Source organism: Gadus macrocephalus, chromosome 10 (assembly GCF_031168955.1).
Source record: "Gadus macrocephalus chromosome 10, ASM3116895v1".
Taxonomy (NCBI): Eukaryota; Metazoa; Chordata; class Actinopteri; order Gadiformes; family Gadidae; genus Gadus; species Gadus macrocephalus.
Window position 1 is genome coordinate 5198460 of NC_082391.1, and position 20200 is coordinate 5218659.

General features: G+C 42.7%; 3 protein-coding genes across 3 annotated transcripts; 2 read left to right on the forward strand and 1 right to left on the reverse strand.

Annotated features, from left to right (window-relative positions):
* Window positions 1–117: 117 nt before the first annotated feature.
* aup1 (AUP1 lipid droplet regulating VLDL assembly factor) lies at window positions 118–9907 on the reverse strand. The gene is made up of 12 exons (XM_060062188.1): window positions 9673–9907; window positions 8752–8889; window positions 7953–8103; window positions 6442–6629; window positions 5928–6000; window positions 4380–4453; window positions 3781–3847; window positions 3241–3343; window positions 3022–3159; window positions 1302–1444; window positions 866–954; window positions 118–468 (listed from the first exon to the last, which is right to left on the reverse strand). Exons 1-12 carry the CDS (start codon window positions 9711–9713, stop codon window positions 423–425), a joined length of 1251 nt encoding a protein of 416 aa, XP_059918171.1. The 5' UTR covers window positions 9714–9907; the 3' UTR covers window positions 118–422.
* Window positions 9908–10412: 505 nt separating this feature from the next.
* On the forward strand, window positions 10413–16860 carry ctsf (cathepsin F). The gene is made up of 14 exons (XM_060062185.1): window positions 10413–10878; window positions 11367–11477; window positions 12199–12280; window positions 13137–13204; window positions 13419–13497; window positions 13651–13764; window positions 13901–14049; window positions 14200–14296; window positions 14407–14487; window positions 14681–14800; window positions 14917–14981; window positions 15726–15816; window positions 16007–16065; window positions 16173–16860. Exons 1-14 carry the CDS (start codon window positions 10639–10641, stop codon window positions 16245–16247), a joined length of 1431 nt encoding a protein of 476 aa, XP_059918168.1. The 5' UTR covers window positions 10413–10638; the 3' UTR covers window positions 16248–16860.
* Window positions 16861–16970: 110 nt separating this feature from the next.
* LOC132465512 (uncharacterized) lies at window positions 16971–19094 on the forward strand. Its single transcript, XM_060062187.1, has 2 exons — window positions 16971–17169; window positions 17876–19094. The coding sequence occupies exons 1-2, from the start codon at window positions 17054–17056 to the stop codon at window positions 19074–19076; spliced, it is 1317 nt and encodes a 438-aa protein (XP_059918170.1). The 5' UTR covers window positions 16971–17053; the 3' UTR covers window positions 19077–19094.
* The last annotated feature ends 1106 nt before the right edge of the window (window positions 19095–20200 follow it).

Here is a 20200-nt window from a genome sequence, read left to right on the forward strand (position 1 = left end):
TTGCATATGTACCAGTTAGCCATCTCCATACTACTTAACTATTGAAACAATTAATTATCAAAGATCATGCTGTAAAGAATACAATGCAGCACTCTTATTTAAGCAACTTCTTAAAAGCAAGGTCAAGCTGAATTTTATTGTCATTGACAATTCTGAACATTATAAAAATAAATAGATGATTCACAGTCGGTGGATTGTAATACAAATTGTTATCAAAATTATGTCCAGAATGAAGAATTAAAGACATGCAAATCACCATTCAATTGACATATACATTTTCCTAATACCCATTCCACAGCAGTTATGACAAACAAAATGTGTTGACATAATGAGTTTGCCATTCCAAGAACACAGCTATGATGGCGTATCGTTCCTTCAGATGGGCTTTCAGAATTGGCTTGACCAAAAAAAAAAAAAATATTTCAATGCTCGTCTTCCTTGTCCAGTCCATATTTCTCGATGTATCGGCTAGAAGAGAAAAAATACCAACTTCTTACAAATTAAACAAAACCTCAAAAGCATTTACATTTAGGGGATTTTGCTGACACTTTTATCCCAAGCGACTTAAAACCATTCATTCACACATCCACGCAGGGTGACAGCCAGCTCGTCAGAAGCATTCAATGGTGAGGGGTCTCGCTCAGGGACACCTCGACACTCTGGGGTTCGAACCAGCATCCCTCCGGTTACCAGCCAACCCGCTCTACCTACTGAGCCACTGTCGCATACAGCCCATCTATATTTAAGCATGGTCTTTCTATAGGACCAGAGTCTACAACATAGTCCTAATACATCTCCAGTGAGCCTCATCAGTACCAATGATCACGGTGGGCTTGCGGCCGTCGTACTGCTGGGACCAACGTACCTTCTTGCGTAGTTGTACAGTGCGTCTTTACGCTCCTGCAGTGACATGTGTCGGTCGGTTGTCGATTTCCCAAAGGATTTGGCAACGGGCTGCAAAGGACCAAAGGTCGGGTCAGTCACATGACAACATACAGCTGGATAGTCATTACATCATTGTAGCACGATACACTGGTAACATCAAATTAATGTGGAGGACTTGGTTAATATGCATCCATAGCTGGGAGGAATGACTTGGATGTTCGCCTACATAAAAGTGCCCATGGTTATATCTGTTCCAAAAGTTGATGGTAGAGTAAGGCCCAATCCCATTTCTACCCCTTACCCCTCCCCCTTGTTTTGAAGGGGTAAGGGGTAGAAATGGGATTGGGCCTAAAGTTGGTCAGTCACACTAATTCTAAATATTTCCCTGAACCAAAAAGTGAAAGTGGGGGTTGGACCTTGGCAGTGGGCTCGTATGAAAAGGGGGAGGAGTTCAGGGACGAGCCGAACGAGGAGGCTCCGGCAACGCTGGCTTCCAGCGCAGAGTCCTCAGAGAGTTCCAAGAGGTTGGTGATCGTCGTGTCCACACAGTTGGTTTTCACTGCAAGAGAAGGCCAGTATTCAGTCGCGGTTGCTAGAGCTTAAACACCAATATCAATTTATTAGCATTGTCCAGCTTCATAATGTTGTGGGTAGGGCTGCAACAACGAATCGATAAAAAACGATTACTAAAAGCGTTGGCAACGAATTTGGTCATCGATTCGTTGTGTCGCGCGTTTAAATACGTCACTCGTAGGCGCTGCACTGTTTACAGGTTGGTTCATGCACGCCCACAGCGAGCTTTATTGTGAGCGACCACAGCTTGTATTTTGGTCATATCTTAACACTGGACTGTAGGCCTATATAAAAGTGTTGCACCTTCACTGTCTTTGGGTTAAAAAAACTCCTTCAACTCAGTATCCGTCTAGTCCAACCGAAAACTGTCAGCTGCTGCTGCTGCATACGGTGTGCAGACGGGCTCGGAGTCGGCACCGCGTGCATCAACAGTCATTCAAACCAGCGGTAGTAATCACACAACCGGACGGTGTAGAAAGTCCCGTCAGTTAAATAGTAATGCAGTTTTAAAAATCCATGTTAAAATCGGCAGGACATAGAGCTAGTTAACTTTTTTAAAAGAAATCGCAAAAAGTGTCAAATGTGATGTGTTCAGGTCGGCTCAGTAATATGATTGATGTGTTCAAATGCAACAGAATTTTATTTATTTTTTGAGATTTTGGTGAAAACTTGTTTTCCTAGCAAAATAAAATAGATAGTAAAGATGGAATTATGATCTGTTTAACGTCCTATCTTGAACTATGATCATCTTATCAACAATTAAAGCAATAATACAAGTTCTATTTCAAGGACTCTCGAAAATGGTATCAATAGGTTTGACCGGTTAACCATGGATATCCCTTATATTTTAACAGCGTCAATATTTTTATCTCGCGATTAACGCAAATTTATTAATCGTTTAATTGCACTATAGGCTTTTTTTTTGTATTGTCCTGTTTTGATCAGTATATGCCAATGTTGTTATCAATAAAAAAACATTTGCACAACTTGGCAAGCCGATGCACTTCTAGCATCTACCATTGTTAGCACTTTGAGATCATTGAATTGATATAAAGTGCGTTATAAATAAAATGTATTATTATTATTACTTCTCCATGTTGATAAGAGCATTCAAATGAGAACAATTAATGGGACAAAGAAATCAAGGGATATTTAGCATAGAAAAAAGATTTGCGATTAATCTCGATTACTCGCAATTAATCGTGAGTCAACTATGACATTAATGCGATTCAATATTTTAATCTCTCGACAGCACTAATAAATATATATATATATATAAATGTATATGATACATTGTATGTTTTTGTGTCATTTTTATTATTATTTATTATTACTTTTAATAGTTCCGGGACGTTGGAGCAATAACATGGTGATTTTACACTTCAGTCTGCACTGTGAATTTGAAGTAATGCTCCGTTATTGAATAAAGACGCGGCAATTACAAATGTTTCTTTTTTTTATCCGATTCATCGATTAATCGAACAAATAATCGACAGATTAATCGATTATTAAAATAATCGTTTGTTGCAGCCCTAGTTGTGGGCTGCATGGGGCGGTACATACCCAGGTCTCTAGCGATGACGTTGAGCGGGACATGGGGCAGGACGTCCTTCACCTGCTGGGCCATCCTGATGATCCTCGGCTCCTCCGTGCCCAGGTTCTGGGCCATGAAGCCCCTGGCGATGGAGCCGGGTCCCACACCTGGATGCACACAACCAGAGGGCATCAGCACCCCGTCGTCTCACAGTAGAGCCGTCTCTGTGGGCTGGTGGGCCACATTACCTGTGGAGGTCTGCGGCGGTCTGTGCCGGTTCCTCTTGATGTGTTCAGCCTTGTCAGACTTTGTCACTTGTGTGGCGGCCACACCGAGCTCCCTGGCCAGAAGCTTAAAGGAAAGCACAAACCCCCTGTGTATTAAGTAACGCTTCGTGCGTTCCATTTCAATGAACTTGACTCAGAAAAGGGAATAATGCAATGCCAGTTTTCTCATCATATTCCGGTTACGTATCAGGTATGATGATAAAATCTTTAGAGAAAAAGTTAAGTTCTATTGATCGCAGCTTTTAGCTTGGGTACGACACAGCAGTCTTAAGCCTTTGTGGAACTTCAATTGAGTTAGCCTCACCATACCAACAATGTCTATACTCGTCAGGGGACACAAACGTATGCACTATCCACATTTAACTTCCCTAAAAATAAATAAGAAATGAGCAGCTTGTTTTCAATAATGGGCCCTGGAAATACTTGCAATCCCATTAACGGACAGCCAATTCGCCCAACATATATACAGCCTTTTGCCCAGATCCCAACCCAATATTTTACCTCCTGGATTCTGCTGGCAAACTCTTGCACAGATTCCCCTTCTTGTCTTGACACAGGCGGCAGCCAACTAGAAGGGACCAGGACAGAGAACACATTTAAGCTGTAATCATGGGATGGGATGGAGAATAAAAAAGTATATATTTATTAGTGAAGGGAAGTGATTTGAAACCTAATTCCTTACTTAAGAAGTGTGGAGTGTAGTTATTGAAGACACCACAAGAACTAATGGCTACAAAAATAAACGTACTTGTTTTACGTCAGTTTGAAAGTAAGCCATAGGTGTATGCTAGAACTGTTCAATAGGCCCAACCAAGTTTTCTGGTTCAGCAAGTGTTGCCATTTTATTCATGACCTTAATCAAACTGCCGCCACTGACATAATTTACCTGAGAGTGCTACACCTTCAGATTACACAAGCCAATCAAATGTATACAAAGGAAAGGCTTGGGATTGTTATGGCATTACATCAGTATTATAAATAGGCTGTTTCAGTGCTTTGTTATATCCAGACTGTGTATGCCCTTAAGGTATAGGGATGCGGGACGTGATGTGGAGATAGAAGCCGTTGCCGGTAGAAATAATGGAGGAAATATTTAGTACCTTACATGATACACTGTACATGGGACAAAAAAAGTCCACAAGAGTTCCATGAGCCAACTGGAATCTGGTGTGCTCTGTAGAAGTGAGGAAAACATTTAAAGCCAACGAAGTTGGGAATGATTATGCTGAATAATAATAAAAACAGTTATTCTCCAAGGGTTTTGAAAAGGAGGCATCAAATGAAAAACTAATAACATTTTCATTTTTGAGAGTTGGACACAATTCAACCCCATATTTTGACCAGTAGTTTTTTTTATAAGAATTTGACTGGAAAACCTTTATGTGGGCTGGATTCTGGACCTTTAAACTAGCAGGACGTAAAGAGGGAGGGTGAATGGAACTCTGTCTTGACCACGTTTTCTCCTCTACTGGCTCCCCACAAGGCTGTGTGCTTTGGCCCCCCATTATTTATCCCTCTACACAAACATGTGTCTGAGAAGCTGTGACTAGTTAGTCGACTCAAGGACACCGAGACAAGCAACAGCCCGGGCACAGACCACTTTATCAAGTGGTGTGAGCAGTCCTCTCTTCAATTAAACATATCCAAGACAAAAGACATCACTGGTTGTAGAAGACATGCTCACACACATGAAGTCACATCCACTATATGGTACAATCGTACTGATACCGTTGGACCAATAATCCACTCAAAACTTAACTTTGAGGCAAATTGTGAAGCAATGTGCAAAAAGGTTGATTTTGTTTGAGGAAACGGTCCTATATCCGAATTGATAACACCATGATGGCCTAATTCTACAGTGCTTTTATTGAGTCGATCTTATCTTTTGTTTCGTGGTTTGGATACTCATCTTTAAAAGGAAGTCGATTATCTGTGTTGAATCGTTAAATGTTCGAGTAGGCCGATCGGTGAGTCACAGTAACCCGGCGTCTCTGAACACCATGCGGTCACAGTGGATCACCGGCTTCACTTTACATGACACCATCCACCCACTGCACGGTGAGATTCAGCCTCTTCCTTCAGGGTGAACGTTTATGGTCCAGACGCTGGACTACAATTATAACCCAGATGCATTCCCAGCAGAGACAGAAGGATTATAAAGGGTCCCCATCACCCCGGCAACAGACTTTTTGTGACCCTCAGGTCGGGCAGACACCTGCACTGTCACAAAAACACGCATAGAGAGACTGAGGAAAGTTTTTTCCCCTCAGGCAATCAGAGCCCTGAACTCAGTCACTAAGTGATGACGGATAAAATGCCCACCAGAGCAGAACACTGGATAATCCCCCAGAACAAAGCGGTATAGCAGATAGTGTCAAAGCAAGATATAGAAGCTTGTCCATTTGCAGTTTTTGTGATGTGTGGAACCTCAGAACTTCTATTTGTTACCTACTGTGTGTTTCAATTAAAAAAATGTGTGTCAAGATAGACGCCTCGGATACTGCAGGCTAAAAGTAAAGCTACCTGAACTACAACATAGTAAAGTGTCCTGTAGCGATAATAAAGCATCTGCTAAAAGCGGTGACTTGACACATTATTCACAGTGTTAAACAGGGGGATCAGAGAGTCACGCTGTTAAATAACTTTACCAGAGCAAGCAGCGGCCTGGTCACCCGCAGGGCTACGGGCTGAATGGGATCAGTCAGTGAGAAAGGCCAGGAGCTGCAGGAGAGAGGAACGTTTCTTGTGAAAAGGCAATGGGATGAAACCATTAGAAAGAGATGATTGTGTCAAAAACAAACATGGCACCGATCACAAAAAGATGTTGAATTTGTTGAAATACCCCACAATGTAGTAAGGCTGTTTGATGCGATAATTATTCATTGTTTGATTTCCTTGGAAACGTCCAATAGCTGTCGTCAATACTGATAATTGGATCAGAGATTAAATGTCCACATCGCATGAAATATGCAGTTCTCATATCACAATACCCCATCTCATAATCCTTCTCATATTCAGCGTGTAGGAGGAGATTTGATAACGCAACATAGCAATTACCCTGCTGCAGATTGGTCTGATTGGAGCGTGTGAGGCACGCAACCCAAATCCTACTTAAGAAGCCACTAAAGAAACTCTCGTAGCGAGCGCTGGGCGGGCCCCCACCAGAACTTGAGGAGGCCGGCGCGCCCGTTGGTGGTGTCCTCCTCGGGGAACAGGAGCAGGGCCGGGGTGCCGTCGGTGGAGCAGTACCTCTGGAGAGTGTCGGCCAGGGCCGTCTGCCCTGGGGCTGAGTGCATCTCCATGAAGCCCCTGGCCCAACACACGAAGCCTGTGGAGCCGCCCGTCTGGGGCTGGAGGACAGAGAAGGGAGGACTTTCAAACCGAGAGGGTATCATTTGTAAAGAAAACAAATGTACATTCCCCAGTCATATATCACTTGTTTAAATGACTATTAAAATCAACAGCCCATTGAGAATCCACTTGTAGAACATCGAGTAAGCCCATTGATACGGTATACGTAAACAGTGTTTTTACAAATAAACCACAACCCTCACATCTCCAACATAGACCTCTGAAAAATAATCCCGCCTCCAAGGCTCCCGGTTCCCTCGGGCAAATGTCTATTGGAAATAACATGGGGTTTTTGAAAGATCGTACACATCAAACTCGTTTTGAACTACACACTTTTTCCATCTAGTTTCGACTAGGGATGCACCGATCCGATATTTGTATCGGTATCGGTACCGATATTGAAGACATTTCTAGATCGGGTATCGGTGACAAATGGGCCGATTTAAAAAAAAAATATATATATATATATATTTTTTTTTTACGTTTATGTACATACTTGAATCATATTCCTACTACCTTGCTGCTTTGATAATTGAATTTCCCACGAAAATGTTCTCACGGGATTAATAAAAGTGTATCTATCTATCTATTGGCTGATCTATTCAGTTTCTATGCTGTGCGCTGTGAGTGACGTCATAAACAAGCAACACGCCGTGCGGAGCCTACAGTGATTGCAAAATGGAGCGAGCAAAAGGATCTGCTATCTGGAGCTATTTCACTTTACCTAAGCCAGCAAGCTCCACGGCTACATGCAACATATGCAAAGTAAATGTCCCGAGGGGTGGTACTAAACCTTCTAGCTTTAATACCACAAACCTTATAAAGCACCTCCAAAAATTCAAGTCTCATGATCCCAGTCTTTTCCCCTCAATGAAACGTACAGTTTGTAGCCATAATTTCGCGCTGTTTTTCTATATCGGTATCGGATCGGTATCGGCCGATACTAAACCTCAGATATCGGTATCGGAGGTGAAAAAAGCGGATCGGTGCATCCCTAGTTTCGACTGGGTTTTTTGAATTGTCGGTTAAGTAGCATTAATAATTGTTTACTACTTTAACGGCACCGACAATCCAAAAACCCAGTCGAAACTAGAAAAGGTGTGTACTTCAAAACGTGATGCAGCTTTTACTTCTTCACCACCTACAGTTTATTATGTACGATCTTTCAAAAATCCCATGTTATTTCCAATAGACATTTGACCGAGGGAACCGGGAGATCTATAACCCTCTGAAGACGTGTGGAGCGGTAAGTAGGGAGCCGGGACACTATTGGAACACGGCCCCAGTGGTACTTGTTAATAAATAGTGTATCAGACACTCACGGTGCTACAGGGGGTGAGCAGGTTGAGGAGGTTGTGGTCGAACTCGGTCACGTGGTTACATATGTACAGCTTGGTGTTCTTGTCTCTGGAGAGGGGATCCTTCTGTCTGACATGCATTCCCAGCACCGAACACATGATCCTCACCAGAAACCTGTCTCGGACGGCAACAAGTGAGCAAAGCAATACGAGTCCCGTTTGAATCATAGCTCCAAGGAGTGGGACTTGATTTACTCCTGTCCATTCCACCTTTAAGTGATTATGCTTCTTGGTACATACGTGCAATTACCTTTCCTGCTGTAGTCAATAATAATTCATACATTAATAAATAAACATTATTAATTTCGTTTTTTCTTACTTGCATTGGCATTTAAATGGGAGTATTACGATAAGCATACATGTGTTATATATTCAAAAATGTGAAGCAACAGCTCTCACAGCGAACGTCAAGCTCTATTTTTCTTCATTCTCCTGATGTAATGTTCGAGTGAGTCTTCATGGATACCACATGTGTCTAGATACAGACGTTCATTCCTAATTTTAAAGGATGAAGAAATGAAAGCCATATGGAATAGTGCCCGTCAAATAGGTACTTAATTTATTCAACGTTGGCTTCCATCTTGAATCGACATTGACATCCATGACGTCTATTGTACAAACTCCACATCTACCGTCTAGATTGAACACACCTACTGAGATATAACATACCGGCACAGGTGACTTCAATTGATGATAATGCAAGACTAAATTAATAGCATGTACGACTACGGGATTTGAATTCAGACGATGTTTTAATGGGTACCTTCTTATAAAACTTTCAGGAAGAGCACAGCTAACCAGGAACACATGGACCCCGATGAAGATCCGCAGTAACATCAAACAAACACCAACAGGAGCGTAGAGGAGGACCAGAAGGAGGAGGAGTCCATCTTTTGGAAACCTGCATCAAAAACACCATGGCATCATTGGACATCCAATCGATTAATATCTAATCATTCATCTCTTGTTTGTAGCGAGTTCAACTATTGTAGCTCATCCATGTAAGCAATCATTTTTAATATATTATTTACTTGATCTTGTATTGTTGCTGCTATGTGGCTGTTGAGGAACCAAGCCTAGGAATTGTACTGTTATTATGAACTTACAATAAGATGTAATAAAAATAATTCCGAGGTCCACGTAAAGGTCCACGTTACATTCCTGACTGTTATACGGCTCGACGACATCAGATTCAATTTGACCAACTTTCTTTATGAGGGGGTACTCGTGAATACGTCCTCATCCAGAGCATTCTCTGGACTGAACCCCAGAATGTGTCTAACCCTAACCCTCATCTAGGGCTTTCTCTGGACTGAACCCCAGAATGTGTCTAACCCTAACCCTAATCTAGGACTTTGTCAGGACTGAACCCAAGAATGTATCTAACCCCAACACTCATCTAGGGCTTTGTCTGGCTGAACCCCAGAATGTGTTGTGACACCGGCGAGCTGATCCACGAAGAGTGTGTTGACGTCAGCACTGACGGCTAACTGATAGCTCGTTAGCATAGCTTTGATGGGCTACCTCAGTGTAGCCTCAGCCCTGTTTGAACAGATACGTATTGAATTTAAAAAAAAAAAAACAGCCGTATAACCGATCTGTGAGGATAAAAAAGGGCAACAGGCCACGACAGTACTTTTTGGGGGGGGGCAGCCAGGTTAGATTCAGACGTTAGCTTACTCACCGACGAAAGTCAAACATGTCCTGGATCCCCCGGGACTCCATGGCTGCTCAGTGGGCCCGCCGGGCGACTACCAGCTCAGGAAAAACACGCTGCTACCGAGAAATACAATCTGCTTGGTCATTATTATTAAACCAACGGGTGGCTGAGGTCTAACTAGCTGGTCGAATCGGTTTCGTTTGTTTACGGGATGTTGCGCTCCGTCGTCCCGAGGATATCCGTTTGGGCTGCAGCGACCTTTCAGAGTAAAAGCCCCCCCCCCCCCCCCCCTCGATGATCGGAACAGGAGGACTTCGTTGCCCTCTCGTGGCGGTGTTTAGCATCAGGAACAACAGGTCTGGTCTGAATTGTCCATTTCGATTATGGACGGGGTATTCATCACCATGGACCGGTGTTCATACTCATACATTTAGCTTGTTGATCAAATCACACGTTTTTAAAAAAAAAATGATGAAAAGCAGTGTTCTGGTGCCATGATATGGTTTAGAAAATTCAGCAGGGGGCGCTGCTGTTCTACTGATGAAACTGCAACATCCCAGACGCACAGCAAAACAACAAGTCAACAGTCTTGAACTAATATCAATGGAGAATGTGAATGAATCTAGAGATTTATTGATACACTTTTGTAATAATGGAAATCGGTGTGATAATATCAATGAAATTTGTAATAATATTGTGGTATATTGTCTCTATATTACACATTCTAATAATAAAGATGTTTGCGTTGTTTGGAAACACGTGACTGTCTGCAGCATTGTGGGGAGGTCCTCGCTCACATCGAGCTGACTCCTCCCACCAGCACCTTTAGATCATCGGCTGTTCGGCATGCATGATTTTAGTAAACAACCAAGCAATCTGTGAATTCGGATACATTTTTATCAACTGGTGAAAAAAAACAAAAAACATCGCTGGTTTTAAGTCAGCGTCATTCGGATACCGGTCCGTTTTCTTCCCAGACAGAGGGACAACATGGATGCCAAATACTGCCTAATCCCGTGCCTGGTCCTGGGTGTTGTGGCTGGCCTGGTGCAGACCCTTGGCGAGGACCTGGACAGGCCTCTGTTCGGGCCGCCCGGGTCCCCGGTGAAGCTGCTGGACTCGGACCCAGGACTGAAGAAGGCCGTGCTGTTCGCCGAGGAGCGCTACAACCTCGGCACCAATGCAATGCACCTCCGCAGAGTCAGCAGAATAATATCTGCGTCCAAACAGGTAACGTAAATATTGTGTGATGTATTGCAACTACCATCGTGGGTGATGCATCGCATTTATGTCGTTATCGTTATAAAATGTGTGCATCCATTCTGTATTTAACGTTTTACCATAGCCTGACATTGTGTTGTTCTTTGAGCAAGTGTGTCATGAACGCTAGTACGACATCCTCTGTGTTTACTGTAGTAAAGCTCGTAAACAATGTTTTTTTTATCCGGGGAAACATCTTTGAGAAAGATAAACCATGTTACGATGAATAATATTTGGGCCACATACGTTTTTTTCGAAACACACATTTTAAATTAGGTAACTACCTATGTGTTACATAACAGAAATGTCCTCATACTTTGTTCCCGTGTGTGTGTGTGTGTGTGTGTGTGTGTGTGTGTGTGTGTGTGTGTGTGTGTGTGTGTGTGTGTGTGTGTGTGTGTGTGTGTGTGTGTGTGTGTGTGTGTGTGTGTGGCTGTGTGTGTGGCTGTGTACTGCAGCTGGTCAAGGGTATTCGCTACACCATCACCGCAGAGCTGAGCAACACGCAGTGTAAGAAATCTTCCATGCTCCGGACCTGCGACTTCTACCCCGAGTCCCACAAACTGAAGGTACTGTACGTGTCTGTATATGAGTGTGTTATGTAGGCGTCTTGTTGAGGTCCCTCGGCCAAGGCACCGCTCTATTGCCTTGTGACTCGGGATTGACCCAAAAACAAACAAGCGGACATCCAGACTAAACCAAGCGCACACACACACACACACACACACACACACACACACACACACACACACACACACACACACACACACACACACACACACACACACACACACAATACACTTCTTCTTATTTTCCCTTTCTTCTATGTAATTTTTGTTCCTCTCATGTGACAATACGAAACAAGGTCACAAGTTGTTGGCTGGAGAAGGGGGAAGTTAGTTTGTGCTCTGAGGAAAACAGATGAGAGTGTTATTCTTAGTCTTGAGGTTCCTCAATGCAAGTTAATTATTTGTAACTTATCTCCCACTTCTTGGCACACTGGTGTTATTTGGCATGATTATTTGTTATTGTGTTATTATCGTTGATACTGATTATACATTTCACCCTTTTAAAGTAAAAGTTTTTTTGTGATACATCACAAAACTCCTAAATGACCATGTTCTTGTGTGTGTGTGTGTGTGTGTGTGTGTGTGTGTGTGTGTGTGTGTGTGTGTGTGTGTGTGTGTGTGTGTGTGTGTGTGTGTGTGTGTGTGTGTGTGTGTGTGTGTGTGTGTGTGTGTGAGCATGCGTGTGTATATGTTCTCGTGCGTGTGTGTGTGTGTGTAACAGACGGAGGTGTGTCTGTTCGAGGTGTGGGACATCCCGTGGCAGGGCAGCTCCACGCTGCTCCGACAGAAGTGCCACCCTGCAGGTCAGTGGATAAGCCTCTCCTCTGGCTCAGCGACCACGGTGCTTCTAGACCTTTCACAAGTCCCACAGCCAACACACAGAACTGCAGCAGCAGCATTGTTCTCCTGCTCACAGCCATTGTCTGGCCGCTGAATCTCCAATAAACGCTTGCGTTCAGCACTAGTATAGCGTACACTTCAAAAAGTGGCCCAAATGGCACATTCAGAGAAGACCCAGAGCCATTGTGTTGCTTTGGTCTGCAGAATCCATTCCTGATCTGTGTTGAAAGAGAGTCAGAGGAAGTAAACAAGCCCCTTATGCGTATGTGCAGTCAATACTGTGAGCAGGAGAACATACAATGATGCCAGGATTAATTGTCTGTTGATAATTCAGGTAATGTTTTAATAACCAGTGTGTTGCATTCATAATGACAAGAACCTACAAATGTAGGCCAAGTTGACAATCTTAGTGAATTGTTGCTGAAGTTAACGGAGAACAATGGAGCATTGTGAATAACCGAGTTATTTATAATGTAATGAGTTGTAATGTTCTCTAGTGATCTGTCGCTAGGAGTCTACCAGTTTAGTAGCTTAAACAAAGCTGTTTTTTGGATTCCCCTTACCTGAAAGGGTAACAACCTCACTCAAAGTAATGCAATCAAAAATGGGAAGTTGTGAAACATTCAGAACTCATAGGCATCCTACTCAGAAAAGGCGAGAAAATAAATCCTACAGTGTTCTTTTCAATGTAATTCTAAATTAATCAGCTGTCTCTAAATAGTAGTTCGTTCAGAAACGCCAAATGTAGGACTGTATAGCTGCAAAGCATTTGGAACTTGCTTTGCAGTGTGATAACACAGTGGCTGTTTCCCCAAACAGCGGAGTCCAACCCTAAAGAGACCAACAGTGTGGATGAGCTGGTTCCTCCTACCAGCCAGGCTCTGCAGGTGAGACAGCCAGCCCGATGTTTGACACTCTGTTACACAACTGTACTGGGCCATCTTGCTGTCTCTTAAGCCTTATGTTTATTTGTATGAATGTTTGTGTATCGGCCTTATTGACACCTTAGGTCAAGATATGAACTGCAGTACGCCATATCTAAAAAGTTGAAGGTGTGGATAAGAATTGTGTTGTGTTGTGTCTCTTTATTTGTCCACATAGGAGCAGGAGAGCGTGAAGCTTTTGGGCATGTTCAAAGAGTTCATGGTGAAATACAACAAGGGGTACAGAACCCAGGAGGGTGAGCGACACACACGAACACACTGAGACTAAAACAGAAGGTTCCAGAGGTTCTAACAGAGTGGGCTCCTAATCACATTAAAGACATGTTCAGTTCCCTTTATAATGGTTCTACTGATTCAGCCTTGTCTTGACATACCGTTGGCCCCCTCAGAGGCAGACCACCGGCTGCAGATCTTCCACCAGAACCTGAAGACTGCTGAGAAGCTCCAGTCTCTGGATCAGGGCTCCGCTGAATACGGCGTGACCAAATTCAGTGACCTCACCGGTGAGTGTGTGTGTGCGGAGCTCACGTTGAGATATCTGTATTTGCCCAGGGAACCACTTCTTGCTTTAATATGTAATATGCATGATAGCGGTTTTGTTTTTCTTATCTCCACACTCCCTCTTCTCTCCCTCACCAGAGGAGGAGTTTAGCTCCATTTACCTCAACCCTCTGCTCAGCCAGCGGAATCTCCATCGACCAATGAAACCAGCGGCTCCGGCCCGGGGCCCCGCCCCCGATAGCTGGGACTGGAGGGATCATGGAGCTGTCACCTCTGTAAAAAATCAGGTAAAACATTTAAGATAAAAAGTACATTTACAATCTTATATACAAAGCATGGTATGGCTCATGATTTGGCTGGGGCTTGACCACCCAATTGATTCATTTCTTTCCTCTATTCCTTTCGGTGTGTGTGTGTGTGGGTGTGTGTGTGTGCAGGGCATGTGTGGCTCTTGCTGGGCCTTCTCGGTCACAGGAAACATCGAAGGCCAGTGGTTCCTGAAAAATGGAACATTGGTGTCACTCTCTGAACAAGGTAACGTAAAAGCAAACACACTTGCACCCATTTTCCCTGAAACAGGCCATTGGACCGCATCAACATGTCACTATGACAGATTGCATCATGATTTGATTTGTCCCTTTCAGAGCTGGTCGACTGCGATAAGCTGGACAACGCGTGCAGAGGCGGACTGCCCTCAAACGCTTATGCATCCATCGAAACACTGGGTAGGATGAAGTGCCTCGTTTTTAAACCTTTTCCTGCCTGTTCTAGACAAGCAGTGACACACCCCATCCCTCTGGTATTTTTGTAGTGTTTTTTGTAAGGCTAACCATGCAATATGTCGATATTGATTAATGCAGATAAATTATGTACAAAATTGTTAAATCATTAATACATAGTAGTGGCGTATTCCTCAAGGTGGCCTGGAGACAGAGACCGACTACTCCTACACGGGACACAAGGCCAGCTGTGACTTCACCAGCAAGAAGGTGGTTGCCTACATCAACAGCTCCCTGGAACTGTCCAAAGACGAGAAGGGTAGGGGCTCAGGAAGACCACCAAGAGATGCTATTACCAGAGATGGCAGGAATAATGGAGCCTTTATTTTGACTGCTTTCTTTTTGTTGTTTTTTATTTGTTTTCATTCCCACCAGAAATTGCCGCTTGGCTTGCTGAGAACGGACCCGTCTCTGTAGCATTGAATGCGTTCGCCATGCAGGTAGGCTAAAGATCGCGGCGAGCCTGTGGGACAATTCCCTCTCAGAGAGGAAGATTTAAAGGGGTAGTGGATACGATTTTGAGATTGAGAGAGAGAGAGAGAGAGAGAGAGAGAGAGAGAGAGAGAGAGAGAGAGAGAGAGAGAGAGAGAGAGAGAGAGAGAGAGAGAGAGAGAGAGAGAGAGAGAGAGAGAGAGAGAGAGAGAGAGAGAGAGAGAGAGAGAGAGAGAGAGAGAGAGAGAGAGAGAGAGGAAAATACGTGGAGGAGATTTTAAAAACCAAACAACCAACGAGGTGTCCCCTCCCTCTCTGCTTCCTCTGATTCTATGTTTCTTCACCACCGAGGAATGTTGCATTTCAGGCTCTTATGATTGACAGGCCTGATCGGCTGGTCAGAAATGAGTCAGGGGCGTTCTCGATTCTAGACTGACTCACACAGAGGCAGGCGCACTCAACACAAGTGTCGTCTAAACAGAGACTCTCCCAGCATAGTTCACTCACCGATAGCTTCCGGAAAGCTACAAACTTCCTCACTAATAACACTCTTAGTAACATTCTAATGCTAACATTCATCACTGAGAAATTTGCATGAAGTCATGCTCAAGTCAAAGCCAGATTGGTTATAATTAAAATTACCAACAACTAATTTCCAGTCGGTACCTGTAGCTTATAGCTTTAGGCTATCCTTACTTGTTTATAAAACTGTAACCAATAAGCTTATTGAGACCATGTCCAACTCCCCACAGTTCTACAAGAAGGGCGTGTCTCACCCACTGAGGATCTTCTGCAACCCGTGGATGATCGACCACGCTGTGCTGCTGGTGGGATACGGAGAACGTAAGCTAGGGAACCTTCAATTAAACCTCCATTATACTATACACAAACTTTATATTGGCTTGTTTTGTTGCACTACACTGATTGTTCTTTACTGTAATTGGCCAGTACATCACTAACCCAACTAAATTAAATTAAGTACACTTTGGTGGTAATGTGTATTTTTGTGTTTTGAATATTTTCCTGTTTCCAGGGAAAGGAATTCCTTTCTGGGCAATCAAAAACAGCTGGGGAGAGGACTATGGGGAGCAGGTATAACACGTTACACAATACCTTCTTTTTTTGATTTTTATAAATGTATAGTTTTTTGGTAATTTATGTTTTTAATGTTTGCCTCTCTATTTCTTTTTGTCTTCTAGGGTTACTATAACCTGTACAGAGGGTCTAAACTCTGTGGCATTAACCAGATGGGTTCATCGGCTGTGGTCAACTAAAAAAAACTGATACACACGCATGCACACACACCCCCCCCCCTCCCCCCGCCCGCCACACACACACACAAACACACCTGATCCTTTAACTCTGCTGTTACACTACTCACATACACTCAACCATGTGATAGAGAATGCATGAAGATAAAAACTACTGAAGAGGCTTTCCAATCCAACCTGGCTAGCAGTATTGCACCTCGATGACTTGCACAATGGAATATGAACATAGCTATTCTCTGGTAGACGCATCTTTTCTTTATTGGCTTCCAAGTTGTACTCATAGTTTTAGTGTGATTAAAAAATGTTTTAGTTGCTATTTTAATTCACCAAGCTAAGAATCTAACTGTGTTTGACTATTGTTTAACTCATTCCTCATTGCAGCCGCTGTGAAATAACTGACTTCTCTGTAGGTTTCCTCCATGGTTCAGTTACATAGTGTTCTGTATAACTCAAGACGTTGATCCTGGCTTGATCCTGGTGCCCTTTACCCCAGTGTTTTGACGTATTTGAAGTATTATCATTTAAATATAACAGGGATTGCAAACTTTTATTTTATTTTATTGTGAAAGTTATAATGAATGTGAATTATGTAGATTGAATAAAAATTTAAACTTTTCGTTATCGTTTTATTTGTTCTACAGCTTACATTAAATCAGAAATGTATCAAGAGGTTGGAGTCAGAATGATCTTAATTGTTAAAAAAATTACAAAAGGATTGTGTAATATATAAATAAGGGATGGCTAGTCACTACGTCATCATATCCGAAAACGTCACTTCTGTGTCCACTCGCTAACATTCTCTAAGTAAAATGGTGCAGTGCTGTGTCCCGTGTTGCAATAACCGCAACGACGTCAACAAAACAATCTCTTTTTACCGATTTCCCCTCGATGAAAAAGAGAAGAAGAGATGGCTGAAGTTGATACGGTAAGTTGGATCTCAAATGATGAACAATAATAACAGGCTAGTGCTAGTGGTTACTAACGTTATGAGCTAGGTACTACTAGCGAGTGCTAGCTTTGTTTGTTTTGTCAGCACTTAAATGCTTTCAAGGTTATTGTTATCGTTCTTGAACTGCTAATGTTGCATATGCTAAGGAAGACAGCCAGTGTCTGTGCTGCATAGGAAATCATTAGACTTTGAAGTGAGACTGACTTTGACTCTAGTAGACCTAGCTAAACAACACATTTGATAATATAAGTTGGTTCTGCAAGTTGGAGGGAGCCTGAGATGTAATGTGGGTAACACACTATTATAAGGTGCCATAATAAACAGCAAACTAGTCATTACCTAACCATTTGATAATATTTGTTAATTGTTACTAAAATATCTATTTGGCACAAGTTAATCGTTTTTTTTCACTCACCAAAGATTATCGCTGGTTAGGGCAGTGTGTTATGGTTAGGGCCTCGTGTTAGGGTTGTGTGTTAGGGTTAGGGTTATGCAAACAACTAATATTTAATTAATGATGAAAAAACTATTGACTTGTGCAAAATATATATTTTAGTAACAATTAAAATATTAACAAAGGGTTAGGTAATGACTAGTTTGCTATTTATTATGGAACCATAAAGTGTTACCGTAGTATGTTACTTGCCACTTAGTTAGTTTATTTTCTTCTCTTTTTTTGCAGGCGTGACAAGTTCACCCCAAACTACAACTCCAGGGTCTGTGGGTGGCATTTTCTTGATGGCAAAGCAGCTGGGCCAACACGGTTTGCATGGAATGACGGAAAGGCTTTCCCCGACCACATCCCCACCAAACGTAAAAAAAGAATGGTCCATGCGAGCGTGGAGGATGAAGGAACAGCTGGACCAGGCCCAAACCACCTTGACATTGCTCCTCAGACCCCTGGTACTTCAAGTGTTGTGCTTGAAATTGAGAATGATATGCTCAGAAAAGAAAATGACCAACTGAAACGAGAATTGGAGAAACAAAAACAAACATTTTCATTCAGTCAAATATCCTCACACCCTGACAAAGTTAATTACTACACTGGCTTGACAGAGGCTGCCACTGTCTTCTTTTTGGAAGCCCTTCTCTCCAAATTTTATCTCCAGTACCACTTTAATTGGAATGTCCAAATTATGCCCCTTATCGATCAGCTACTCCTGACTTTGATGAAGCTCCGACTGAATTGTGGCATCCTAGACCTATCAACAAGATTTAATTGCTGCCGTGCCACAGTCACCAACATCTTCACCACAATCAGCAGTGCACTGTATGACATTTTGTATGTTGGCATGATGGAAAACAACATCCCCTCGAGATTCAAGAACCAAACATCCCTGCCAGATTGCTTCCAGCCATTTCCAGACTGTCGGATTGTGCTTGACTGCACTGAAGTGGCCGTCTCCAATACAGAAAGACTGGACACCCAGAGTCATCTGTACAGTCATTACAAAGGACGCACCACACTTAAAGCTCTGATCGGTGTGGCTCCCAATGGAGTTATAACCTTCGCCAGTAACCTATACGGTGGAAGTACCTCGGACAAGGCGATAACAGCTGACTGCGGAGTACTCCAACAGCTAGAACCAGGTGACATGGTGATGGCAGATAAGGGACTCACTATTCGTGACATTTTGCCTGAGGGAGTTTCACTGAACATCCCAACATTCCTTGTCAATGGACAGTTCACAGTGGAGGAAGTAAACCACAACAGACTCGTTGCCTGTGCAAGGATTCATGCAGAGCGTTCCATACAACGTCTGAAAACATTTGGCATTTTGACCTACATCCCCTACCAGCATAAGAAGCATGCCAACAAGATCCTAAAAGTATGTGTTTGTCTTGTGAATTTACAGAAGCCCATTCTTCACGAAATTGCATGAATAAATGTCATTGTTTTACTCGTGTCGGTCACATCAAAATCATTCAGTTTAAACCACCATCAGTTGGGAACTACTTGGACATACACTTTGACAGGCTAGATGCAAAACAAGCTGAACTAGCAGACAAATGTGAGTCTTCACACAGTTGCTCCCACTCCCAGTCAGTTTATTGTTAACACAAACAATGTAACAAAATAATAATATAGTGAATGAATAGTGAACATGAATGAGGCCTTACCCTTAAAAGGTCCCATGACACGCCACCAGGTGGTGTGATTAGCTTACAAGCCGTTTTGGAAATCTGCCCCTTATGACATCACATGTGGGCGTGTCCACCTAGATGTGTGCTGGATAGATCAGTCTACCAGCCAACACAGTAGACTGCAGCAAACGTTGCTCATCTATCCGTCATACATCTAGGTGGACACGCCCACCTGTGATGTGTATATCATTAATATATAATTTCGGCAATTTTTCACAAATAAAATAAATAAATAAACGTATTATGCTCCGTGACCTTTTGACCTCAAGATATCAAACCAACTGTATAACACAGATAATAATAACCCCCATGTGCCACAAGGCTTGTTTTTCAAATATATCATTTCGGCAATTTTTCACAAATAAAATAAATAAATAAACGTATTATGCTCCTTGACCTTTTGACCTCAAGATGTCAAACCAACTGTATAACACAGATAATAATAACCCCCATTTATTGTATTGTTTATTGCTGAAAACATCTAATCTAGATAACCCGGCCTCACCAAACCCCAACACGGCTAAAAGACAGCCCTGTGTTGACATTAGCTATCAACACCCTTACTTTCTCACCTCAACATCGTAGCTTTTTTTTTTTTCATTGACGCCTGGACTTTCCCTGTCAGACTTCCACCTGACATTAATACTGATACTACCCTATTCGAATTGTAAGAGTTAGTTAAGACCCTTTTGTACAGACTTTGGGATGTCTGTAAAGTACGCTGTCACTGTATAAAACGTGACCGGTTCCTGTGCTGCTGTAGCCATCGTTGTTAGCGAATGGACACGGTTTAGCGATTGGACACGGAAGTGGACGTCTGACGTCACACTAGCCATCCCTTATATATTATATATTATATGAT